General features: G+C 43.1%; 1 protein-coding gene across 3 annotated transcripts in view; it reads left to right on the plus strand.

The window, feature by feature from the left end:
• The first annotated feature begins 4,885 nt into the window (after positions 1-4,885).
• CFDP1 (craniofacial development protein 1) overlaps positions 4,886-12,856 on the plus strand; it is a 129,971-nt gene continuing 122,000 nt past the window's right edge. For 2 of the 3 annotated variants that reach the window (XM_044255713.1, XM_044255712.1), the window contains exon 1: positions 4,886-5,106. In XM_044255713.1, coding sequence (XP_044111648.1) covers positions 5,043-5,106 — 64 coding nt within the window. In that variant the 5' untranslated portion in view covers positions 4,886-5,042. The remainder of the gene's footprint in view (positions 5,107-12,856) is intronic. The other variant, XM_044255714.1, reaches the window with a different exon arrangement.

The raw sequence follows: 12,856 nt of genomic DNA on the forward strand, positions 1-12,856 counted from the left end.
TCAATAAAGAACTTCAATTCTGTGAACTGGAATTGTTCTTTTTTCAGTGACCAATGAATTTAATCTTTTGCAATAAAGTCTGACTTAGATTTTTGGGTTTTTAAATAGTTTACTACTTAATATATGTTTACCTGTATTTCTTTTACATTCAACTTCTTAGTAATTTATGGTAAAATTCTTGTTCTAAGATGTGATTAAACTGTATGCACATGGGAACTTGAGTCCTCTTAACTGTACTTTGCAGTCTGTATCTTGCCATCAAGAAGCTTTTTGTCTGATTCCACACTGGGATGGCTGAGAGTTGATAAAGTGTATGAAAAAAATTATTTTAATAGTAGGTTCACATGAAGAGCAGCTACAATGTCTGTTGGTTGAGCACTCTCATTGACATCACAGAAGTCTTTTTCTGCTCTGCCATTTTCAGCAAATTGTCCAATTTGGGTGTCTGACATTGTGGGCACCAAACACATGATCCATACAGCTCCAGGAGTCGTAGACAGACATACAGTGTCTGGCAGGACACTGCCCATCCATTCTTTCTCATTATTTTTTATTGAGGTATAATATATATTAAAGTACACACATGTATAGCTTGATGACTTTTTACATATTCATACATTTATGTGAATACTACTCACAACAAGGAAAAGAACAATTTCAAGGACTCCAGGAGATCCCTACATGCAGAGTGGGGCCAGAAGTCCCCAAGAGTGTATGTGTCCAGGACCCAAGGCAAGAGGAAATTTTCTTCAATTTTCAAAAGGTGATAACCCCAGATTGGACAACGGAAAGAGACTGTGTAAGATGAGGGGCTAAAAGTGCTGAGTATGGTAGAGTGGGCCCCATAAACTATTGCTAAGACAACAATAATAATGAACCCGGAATCTTCTAGGGAGTTAGGGAATTTGTACTCTGGCCAACTGGAGAGCCCTGTCTGCAGGGGCCAACCACTGCTTAGTTCCAGCCTATTTCTACTTGGTGGGATTTTGAGCCACATTTTCAGTTTTTCAAGGGAAGTTGGAAATCTAGATTTTTTTTTTCAAGATTTTATTTACTTGACAGAGATCACAAGTAGGCAGAGAGGTAGGCAGAAAGAGAGGGAGAAGCAGGCTCCCCACTGAGCAGGGAGCCTGATGCAGGGCTCGATCCCAGGACCCTGGGATCATGACCTGAGCCGAAGGCAGACACTTAACAACTGAGCCACCCAGGCGCCCCTGGGAATCTAGATTATTTGAAATACACATCTCTAAGCTCTTGCAACTAATTTGAATCCACAAAATGCTATTTGTGTCAAACAACCCACATCTTTGAGCTGGAGTTGGCCTCTTCATTAAACTATTTGAGGCAATGGAAAACAGCTCCTACCCTGGTTATCCTTCAAGTGCTTAGAAACTTAGTGAATTTGAACAAATGTGTGGCATGCTAGTGGGCTATAAAAAGGAGACTGGGAGAAATGAGATGATGCTGGAGGAGAGAGTTGGCTAGAGAACCTCAATGCAACGTTTTCCCCAGACTTGGACCCTGGTGACGGGGCAAAAGGCTACACCACAGTCTGTCACTGCAGGTTCCACTTACCCTGTCCAAGGGAAAAGGCTGAGCATGTTAAACGTCCAAATATTTGGTCCTAATCTAACATCTATTTTTCTATTCTCTTCCTATAAGGAAGGTCTGAAATGGATCATAGACCTACAGCACAAATGAAAACCATAAAACTTAAAATGGGAGTTGAATTTTGTGATCTTGAGTCAGTCAAGGGCTTAGAAGCCCAAAAGCACCAGGGACGAGAAAAATGAAGAAATGGGACTTCATCAAAATGAGAACATTCTGTGCTTCAAAGGATGCCATCAAGAGGGTGATCGCACACAACAGGAGGAAGTATTTTCAAGGCCTATGTTTTTGAGATGGGTACTCAGAATACATAAAGAACTCTTATGACTCAACCATAAAAAGACAACATGATTTTAAAATGGGAGAAGGATCTGGATAGACATTCTCCAAAGAGCATAAACCATGGCCACAAAAGACGTGGAATAATGCTTAACATCATTATTGAACAGGGAAGTGCAAATCGAAAACCCCATGATATGCTGTTTCTCACCCACTAGGATGGCTTTAATCAAAGAGACAAGATTATTGGCAAGATGCGCAGAAACTGAAACCCTCATACATATAACTTAAAAATTTTTACTCTGGTAAAACTATAAAGATTGTATGCGGCTATATCTCCATATGGATTCACTTGAAGGATTCGTGTGGATGATGTCTGAATTCTAGAATGCAGTTGATTCCTGTTGATAGTGGTTATGTGGTGGTTATATGGTTTGATATGATATGGTGGTTATGATATATGATAGTGGTTATGTCTCTAAAGTCATCGTGCACACTCAGCGCATACTGTACCACTACTGGGGGAAATAACAAGGTTGAGTTCCTGCAAGTCTCTGCTCCCATTTCTGTCAACTCATCAATACATAATCTTGTCTTATGTGTGCTTCTGTTCAAAGACACCTTAATTTAATACATGTTTCTTACAATAGTTCTTTATAATAAAACAATATTTCAGTTACAGTATTGTGGAATGTCCTCCACAATACTGGGACTATATGAACTCTTTTCCCAGTCATATGCACACATGCCGTGATGTAGTAAACACATGGTATGACATACAATATTCACATAAACACAGAGAACTGTGACCACATACCGTATACCGCACAGTAATGCAAACAGAGTCCTGAAAAAAATCAGACATTTCATGAAAAAGTTAACTAGAATCTTACTGTTGACCGAACAGCGGAATGTGTGATGGTGGCAGCACACAGTGTGGTTAAACCTTGGTTGCCCCGCGAAAACCAAGGAAGAAGTAGGTGGAATTTATTCTGCGGAAGAGTAAGAGGGCAGCATGTCCACATTTGGCAGTTCAACATCAGGTATATGTCTCCCATGACTTCTTGGAGCTGGCAACTTCCCCCCTCCCAAAACCGGCTCGAAAGTTGGGTCAGCCTTGTCTGCTTTGCTTTTTGCCTCAGATCTTTAAGCATCTTGGCATAAGGGGCAAATGCCGTGGAGGTGAAGTGCTTAAATTTGAGGCTGCAATCAAGCATAGGGTCACACTCTTCCATGTCACTGAAAATTCTTTCCAAGGAAGAATTCTATTCTGATATTTTAGCCACTGTAAGAGGGTCTGTTCTTGAAGTGTTAGGCTGGCTTTCGTCGCCATCCTCATCACTACTGACTCCAATGCCTTGTTTTGCCAACTCGTCCAGGTCTTTATTGGTGGGTTCTACTGCCTTCTCTGCCAGAATTTCCTCCACATCTTCCTCCTTCATGTCATCAAAGCCCTCCCCACTTATTTGCCATGTGACATGCATTATGTTTTTGACACTGTCCTTTATATTTTCTGTAACACCTTCTTGCACACAGTCTGGCCAAACATTTTCCAACAGCTATTGATAATAACTTGTTTGATGCTGTCCCAGGCTGTCCCAACATAATCAATAACGTTGTGTAGTGTGACTGACTTCCAATAGTCCAACATGGTAGTCTCCACGTTGGACTTGAGAGCCTTAAGGGCCTTGCTATAAAGCTCCCTGGTATAGCGTGTCTTGAAAGCTTTTATTATACCCTGGTCCAGGGGTTGGATGAGAGACGTAGTGTTTGGGGGCATGAAAAGAACTTCTATGTTGGGGTGGGCGTTTTTGAGTTCTTCACAGCAATGTACTGGGGCATTGTCCAAATTAATAAAACCTTGAAGGCAAAATTTCTGCCCTGGAGATAGCATTCAACTTCCGGTATGAAGCAGTTGTGGAACCAATCGGATGTCATCCACGCTTTTCTGTTCCACCTCCAGTGGACCAGCATATGGTTCACGCTTTTCCCTGTCCGTGCTGGTGGGTTCTGGGCTCTGTATACCATCAGGGGTTTGCACTTGAAGTCGCCCTTGGCTTGGCGCACAACAGCAAGGTTGCATAGTCTTGGAATGGTTTAAAGCCAGGGGCTTTGCAGGCCATTTGAGTTACATAGGTTCTTTTGCCAAAGTCCTTGTAAAATAAACCAGTCTCATCAGCGTTGAAAACCTGCTCTTCCACATATCCTTTCTCTTGTATTAACACTCACCAAGTATTTCTTAAATTCTTCCGCAGCCTCCTCATCTGCAGAACTTGCCTCCCCTGCAAGTTTCCCATTGTTCACACCATACCGCCGTTTGAAACGGGCAAGCCAGCCAGCGCTAGCGGAGGAAGGTTTAACATGTTTCTGGCCCTGGGTAACATGACCATAAATTTCTTTGGCTTTCAGCCTCACGACAATGTTGTCTACCACACCTTTTTTTTTTAAAATCAGTTGTCATCTCATGAATCCATAAACTTAGCCGCTTTTCCATCTTCTCCATTGCTTCCTCATGCACTATAGACGTTATTTTAGCACTTTATGGGGCAGCCTCAGGCACAGATCGGCGAAAATCCTTTTCCTTTTTCTTGATGTAGCGGATTGTTGATTCATTAACATGGAAATCACGGCCAACAGCACTACAGCACCTTGTATCTGCTCGGTTCAACCTCAGTTAGTCCATCGCAGCGGCGGTGGACTCAAGAGCTTCACCGTCTGCGCATGTCCGCGAATAACCCCAGAGAGCACGACGAATATTGATTTGGGGGTTACCATAAGTTTAAGCAAGTAAGCGAATTCGAAAATACCAACCTGTGTCCAAAGACACGTTATCCTGTTTAAGCGCATTTATTAAATCAGAGCGACGGGACGGTGCTGAATACTACAAGACTACAAGTTCCAGCATGCATCGCTCCAGCGCGGAGCCCGTGCTCTGTGAACCACTACAGTACCGTCAAGCACGAGGCACTGGCCCCGGAAATGTCGCGTTTGGACTGCGTAGCACTCTCTGCGCATGCGCACACGTTGCGGGGTTGGGGGGAGCGCACCCCCGCCGCCACCGCCCCCGCTGAAGCTCTATGGTCTCTCCCTAGAGCTTTGCCGTTCGGGACAGCTGCTGAAGTCCTGTGGCTCCGCCCGCCCCGCGCGGCAGCGACATGGAGGAGTTCGACTCTGAAGACTTCTCTACCTCAGAGGAGGACGAAGACTACGTGCCGTCGGGTGAGCGATTCGGCCGGAGGCGAGAGGAGGTTTGCTCCGCCCCGCGCTTCACGTGAGGCGCGCTTGGCCGGCCGTGCGTGGCCCGGTGGCCCCGGCGGCCCCGGCGGCCCCGGCCGCCTGGGTCTCGAGCGACCGTGCCGCGCAAGCCCCGGTTCCTCGCTCGCCTGCTCCGTCCGCGCGGTCGCCGCGGGCCGAGACGTGTGCGCGGGGGGAATCTCGCGCCGCCGCCGCCCGCGGCCTGCCTCGGGCCGCCGCCCCCTCTCGGCGCGCGGGAACCCGCACGTGAACGCGGCCCGGCTCTGGGGATGCAGTCGGTGTCGGTCGGTACGTGGACCGACTGCACCGGCGCTCCCGTCTAATGCGAGGCAGTGTGAGCGTTGGACGTTATCGTCAGACCGTCCGTCCCGAGGGACTTGCTAGCCAGCACCGCGTCGAAGATCGCTCCACTTTTTGCCCTCGTATGGTTATTGGAAAGTTCCTCTGATGGTGCATTTTGTCTCTTTGCGACATATACCTGTTTCTCTTTTTTCTCTCTTTGGTATAAACTGATAGAAACTAAAGGGGCCCAGAATAAATCTTGTCACTCAAACCTACGCCTTCCCCAGACTTCCATGTCATTTCAAGTATCTATCGACACAGTCGCTCAGGGAGAAAAAAAACAAAAACCCATCATTCCTCCTTCCTTTCTGTCTTCTGGTTCAAGCAGTCAGTAAGTTCTGTTGTGTCTACGTGGGGAATGGGTTTCTGACCGCTTCCTCGCCAATCTCACTGTTAACTGAACTGCCATTATTCTTCACGAGGATTAGCCCTAGCTTCCCAACTGGTTTCCCCGATTACGTTTCCATTCCTGTCCATCAACATTGGTCTTACGGTAATGGCCAAAGTGGTTATTTGAAAACTAGTTTTCGTTTGTTTTAAAGATTTTATTAATTTATTTGAGAGAGAATGAAAGAGCATGAGAGGAAAGAGGTCAGTGGGAGGGGCGCCTGGGTGGCTCAGTGGGTTAAAGCCTCTGCCTTCTGCTCAGGTCATGATCTCAGGGTCCTGGTATCAAGCCCCGCATCGGGCTCTCTGCTCAGCAGGGAGCCTGCTTCCTCCTCTCTCTCTCTTTCTGCGTCTCTGCCTACTTGTGATCTCTGTCAAATAAATAAATAAAATCTTAAAAAAAAAAAAAAAAAAGAGGTCAGTGGGAAACGCGGACTCCAGCCCAGCAGGGAGCCCGATGTGGGACTCCATCATCATGACCTGAGCCGAAGGCAGTTGCTTAACCAACTGAGCCACCCAGGCGCCCTGTAAACTAGTTTTCACTTTAAATTTTTTTTTTTTAAGATTTTATTTATTTATTTGAGAGCGACACAGTGAGAGAGAACATGATCGAGGAGAAGGTTAGAGAGAAGCAGACTCCCCATGGAGCTGGGAGCCCGATGCGGGACTCGATCCGGGGACTCCAGGATCACGCCCTGAGCCGAAGGCAGTCGTCCAACCAACCGAGCCACCCAGGCGTCCCTAGTTTTCACTTTAATCAAAGTTGTGCATACCTATACTTAAACATAGTCAGGGGCGCCTGGGTGGCTTAGTCTGTTGGGGGTGGGACTCTTGATTTTGGCTCAGGTGGTGATCTCAGGGTGGTGAGATTGAGCCAAGGTTGGGCTCCCTGGTAGGGGTGGAGCCTGCTTAAGATTCTGCCCCTCCTGGGACGCCTGGGTGGCGCAGTTGGTTGGATGACTGCCTCCGGCTCAGGGCGTGATCCTGGAGTCCCGGGATCGAGTCCCACATCAGGCTCCCAGCTCCATGGGGAGTCTGCTTCGCTCTCTGACCTTCTCCTCGCTCATTCTCTCTCTCACTGTCTCTCTCTCTCTCAAATAAATAAAATAAAATCTTTAAAAAAAAAAAAAGATTCTGCCCCTCCTTCCATCTTTAAAATAAATTAATCTTTTTTTAAAAGAAGGCTCAAAAGCCTTTATTTGAAAACTAACAGTTCCCATTACTCTGCATCTCTGTTCATTCCTCCTCAGGAGAAGCTGCTTTCCACTTTTTAATCTTTTTTATCTACTTTTTAATCCACTTTTTTTATCTATTTCCGTTTTGTGTTGACTTAACCCATGCTTGGTAGGTCTTATTTTAATACCCTCCTAGGTCATCCGGATCATTCCTAACACACACACCCTTCCACCTTCAGGCCCTCCGCAACTCCCCAGCCTGCCATTGTTCCTATGCCCGAATCTTGGTGAGATCAGTAGTCCCTGTTTACTTTTTTGTAGTAACTGAACACATTCAGGTCTGAACCATGTGGTGTATACTCTGATTGCTTTTCCTACTCTACTTATTTTGTGTGGAATTGATAATTGTCATTTTGGGGGCGCCTGGGTGGCTCAGTGGGTTGAGCCGCTACCTTCGGCTCAGGTCATGATCTCAGAGTCCTGGGATCGAGCCCCGAGTCGGGCTCTCTGCTCAGCGGGGAGCCTGCTTCCTCCCCTCTCTCTGCCTGCCTCTCCGTTTACTTGTGATTTCTCTCTGTCAAATAAATAAATAAAATCTTTAAAAAAAAAAAATGTCATTTTGACGTTGCATAGTTGTCCATGGCCTTAATGACAGTTTGACCCTAAGCTCTCAGAATTTTATAAATCATCTCCCAAGGCAATCAGATTGATTAAAGAATCATTTACTTTCATCTTGAAGTCCACCTTTGCCTTCTGACCTCTGCTTTGCCTTGGTTTTATCACTTTTTATAATTTTATTTATTTTTTTAAAGATTTTATTTATTTGTCAGAGAGAGAGAGTGAGCACAGGCAGGCAGAGGCAGAGAGAGAAGCAGGCTCCCTGCTGAACAAGGAGCCAGATGTGGGACTCCATCCCAGGATGCTGGGACCATGACCTGAACCGAATGCAGCCGCTTAACCAGCTGAACCACCCATGTGTCCCGGTTTTATCGCTTTTAAACCTAAGATCTTCTGTCCCCATCACCACTCTGGGTGTTCATTTATCTCCCTTTTCTGTTGGATTCCGTTTCTTGGATCTTGTGTTATCTTTTTTTTCTTGGTATGTTCCACCAAAATGAGAATAAATTATCAACTACTTGAGGATAGAAGATGTATAATAGACATTCAAGGTGTCAAAATAGTATTTCTAAAAGTAATTATGTGGCCCCAGGGCATACCTGATACTTTGTCTGCTATAGAATTCTGTGTTTTGTAATAATTATTCTAGGCTTTATAATGATAAGGTAATGGTAATGATAGCTTTCCATCAGAATGTTAAGGGTGTTGTTTTATTACTTGCTAGCTTCCAGTGTTTCAATTAAGAAGTCTGTTTTGCTGATTTCTGTTCATTTATATAAGACCTATTTGTGTTTGGAAGCTGATAGAATCTTCTCTTTATTCCTGTTTTTTCTGATATTTCACAATGATGTACTGTGGTATGAGTCAGTTTTCATCCATAGTGCTTGGCTTCTGGAATTTTTTTTGTGGGGGTAATTTCCTTTCTTCATTTTCTGTTATTTTTCTGGAAACATTATTCAGATACTGACTCTTATTTTAGATCTTCTGGACTGGCCCTCTAATTTTATCTCCTATTTTCTCTCTCTCTCTTTTTTTTAAGATTTTGTTTATTTACTTGACAGAGAGACAGAGAGAGGGAACACATGCAGGGGGAGTAGGAGAGGGAGAAACAGGGTTCCTGCTGAGCAGGGCGACAGATGTGGGCCGCAATCCCAGGATCCCAGAATCATGACCTGAGCCGAAGGTAGATGCTTAATGACTAAGCCACCCAGGTGCCCCATATTTTCTAACTCTTAACTTTTTTCCCACTCAGTAGAAGAATTCTCAGTATTTTAAACTCTTGTATTTTTTCCTCCTTTCATATTTTTAAATTTGAATAACTTTTTTCTTCCCTAGTCATTTTTTATAGCTCATGTTCTCATTTCATAGTGAAGTATCTTATTGCTCTGTGGGTATTGATACTAATTTAAATTTTTTGATGTTTAGCTTATGTATAGTAAAATTTATTCTTTTCAGTGTACTGTTCTATCAGTTTTGATAAATACTAGAGTTGAGTGACCATCACCAAAATTAACAGTTCCAAGGCCCCCCGCAAATAAAACATAGACCATGATATCCGAATAGAAACAGTTTGGGGGCGCCTGGGTGGCTCAGTGGGTTAAAGCCTCTGCCTTTGGCTCAGGTCATGATCCCAGGGTCCTGGGAATCGAGCCCCGCATCGGGCTCTCTACTCAGCAGGGAGCTTGCCCCCCAACCCGCCTGCCTCTCTGCCTACTTGTGATCTCTGCCTGTCAAATAAATAAATAATCTCTTTTTTTCTTTTTTAAAGAGATAGATCACAAGTAGGCAGAGAGGCAAGCAGAGAGAGAGAGAGGGAAGCAGGCTCCCCGCTGAGCAGAGAGCCCGATGTGGGACTCGATCCCAGGCGCCTGAGATCATGACCTGAGCCGAAGGCAGCGGCTTAACCCACTGAGCCACCCAGGTGCCCCTAAATAAATAAAATCTTAAAAAAAAAAAAAAAAAAAACAAAGAGGGGCGCCTGGGTGGCTCAGTGGGTTAAGCCACTGCCTTCGGCTCAGGTCACGATCTCAGGGTCCTAGGATCGAGTCCCACATCAGGCTCTCTGCTCAGCAGGGGGCCTGCTTCCCTTCCTCTCTCCCTGCCTGTCTCTCTGCCTACTTGTGATCTCTCTTTCTCTGTCAAATAAATAAATAAATAATCTTTAAAAAAACAAAACAAAAAAAAACCCCCCAAAAAACAAAAAACAAAACAAAAAAAAGAAACAGTTTCATTTCTTCTTTTCCAATAGGTATGCCTTTTGTTTCTTTTGTTTGCTTTACTGCTCTTGATAAGACTTTCACTATGATGTTGAATGTGGTGAGAGCAGACATCCTTGTCTTGTTCCCAATTGTAAGAGGAGATTGTCAATGTTTCACTATTTAGTGAAACCCATATTAACTATGGGTTACAGATGCCTTTTGTGTCTGCATGTTTTAAGTCCATTACATTGACTAACACATTACTAGCTCACTCACATAACACTATTGAGTATGTGCTCTTCTCCCCATTTTGCAGACAAAGAAATTGAGGCACAAAGAATTTAAGCAAATTGCGCAAAATCGTTCAGCTACTCCGGAGTAGCTGAGCTGGGATTTGAACCCTGGCAGTGTGTGTATACTGCTCCTCACGGAGGCATTTTATCAGGTTAAAGAAGTTCTCTCTACTCCTGATTTGCTGAGAGGCTAATTTTGTTAAATGCTTTTCTTCCATCTATTGGTAGGATTATGTGTGATTTTTCTTCGTGTTAATATAGTGAATAACAGTGTTTGGGATTTTTAAATTTTGATAAAAAATTGATTTTTAAATTTTGAACAGCCTTTTAGTTTTGGGATAAAATTCGTTGGGTCATGATGTATTATTCTTTTTATACATTGTGGGGTGCTTGGGTGGCTTAGTTGGTTAAGTGTCCAACTCTTGATTTCGGCTCAGGTCATGATCTAAAGGTTGTGAGATCCAGCCCTGAATTGAGCTACACAGTTAGCATGGAGTCTGCTTGAGATTCTCTCCCCCTCTCCCTCCCCCTCTGTCCCCCTCTGATCCTACTACTGCTTGCCCACACTACCCCCCAAATAAATAAATACAATCTTTTTGTACATTGCTGAATTTTGTTTGCCAGTAATTTGTTGAGAATTTTTGTATCTGTTTTTGAGGGATGTTTATCTGTAATTGTAATTTCCTTGTCTTGTTTTAGTATCAGATAATACTAGCCTCATAATATGAGGAAATATTTCTCCATGGTGATTTTTAGTCACCCTGTGTATTTTGGTTTTATTAGATACTTTCTCAGATTTTCAGTAACTTGTAGTTGTTTGGCTCATGTTTAACCATGGGGGACTAAAAAGGTGATTAGAAGCTCTGGGTCTTTGGGCAAGATATGTTCATTGTGTTCTTTTTTTTATCTACAGGGATGTTATTTTGCTTCTTTCTCTCTCTCTTTTTTTCTTTTTTTTTTTTTTTGGTCGTAGTAACTGCATGCAATTTGATCATTTTGTGCATGCGTATAATTTAAAATTTGCTTATCTCTTATCAGTTGATTTAAGCATTTTTTACATATGTAAGATCAGAGCCATATTTTTCTCCTTGTCTGAACTGTTTGCAATTTTAACCCATTTTTGGGGGGGGGGAATAACCTTATATGTAGTGTGTGAGCTTTGTAGAAAATGAGAAGATTCAGACAGTTAAGCATAAAAAAACAGAATCATTGCATTCCCACGGATAATCCCATTTTTAGAAATGTAGAAATCCCCTTTGTAGAAAATGAGAAGATTCGGACAGTTAGGCATAAAAAAACAGAATCATTGCATTCCCACGGATAATCCAGTGAATTATCAATATTAATCCTTTAGAGAATCCTGTAGTGAACTCTGATCTTTTCTACACCCAGGTATAGATATTTGTATTTTTTTTTAAGATTTTATTTATTTATTTGACAGAGAGAGATCACAAGTAGGCAGAGAGGCAGGCAGAGAGAGAGAGAGGAGGAAGCAGGCTCCCTGCCGAGCAGAGAGCCCGATGCGGGACTCGATCCCAGGACCCTGAGATCATGACCCAAGCTGAAGGCAGTGGCTTAACCCACTGAACCACCCAGGCGCCCCAGATATTTGTATTTTAACCCCAATTTGAAATCATACTTTTTCATGTTACTTTATAACCTGCTCTTTTCAGTGAACAGTCTCTCCCTGATCATTTCAGTAAACTTTGGACTCATCCTATATACAGACTTTATTCAGGTTTTCCCACTTGACCCAAAATAGACTGTAGCTTGTTTATCCAAATCACAGTGAGATTCAGGGCTACCATATCATCTAGTTGTCCCATCCTTTAAATGTGTTTTAATCTAGCATGCTCTGTGATGACACTGATTTGCTTAAGAGATCAGACAGTATGTCCTGCAGAATGTCTCACCTTCCGGTGCAGAATGTCTCACCTTCCGCATTTGCCTTACCGCTCCCTCCTGGGTATTTTAGGTTATTCCTTTGTCCTTTGAATTTTCTGCAATTCTGAAGCTCTGAAAATTTTGGAAGTTAGATCTGGATGCTTCGTAGATTCAGATGAAATATTTTTGGCTAGAATAACTTATAGATGACTGTGTGTTTCATAATGTATAACATTGAAGGATATACAATCCCAGATTGGTTCCCATGGTTATGACCACTGGATTCAGGGGATGAGAGCCTGACCCCTCTATTGTGTAATTGTTTCTTCCCTTGGAACTGAAGTATTTTGTGTTGTAATATACTTAATGGTTAAAACTTCATTTTTTGAGACCATTTCAATAATTCTTGCCTAAATTACTATCATTACAGTGTGAAAAGTGATATTTTTCTAATTCCTTGGTTTTTCTACATTTATTAGTTGATACTCTTCTGTAAAGTATTGCTTTCTCTCTTTAGTTGGGACAGGATAAATGTTTGATTCATCTTCTTTAGTTACTAACTTTCAAACGAGGGAATAATTTTAATAGTAGCTTTAAGTAGTATAAACTTTAAAAAAAATTTTAAAAAAGATTTTACTTATTTATTTGACAGATCACAAGTAGCAGAGAGGCAGGCAGAGACAGAGAGGGGGAAGCAGGCTCCCTGCTGATGCGGGGCTCCATCCCAGGACTCTGGGATCATGACCTGAGCCGAAGGCAGAGGCTTTAACCCACTGAGCCACCCAGGCGCCCCAATATAAGCTTATTTTTTTAAAGA

This window comes from Neovison vison, chromosome 7 (genome assembly GCF_020171115.1).
Source record: "Neovison vison isolate M4711 chromosome 7, ASM_NN_V1, whole genome shotgun sequence".
In the NCBI taxonomy this organism is placed as follows: domain Eukaryota; kingdom Metazoa; phylum Chordata; class Mammalia; order Carnivora; family Mustelidae; genus Neogale; species Neogale vison.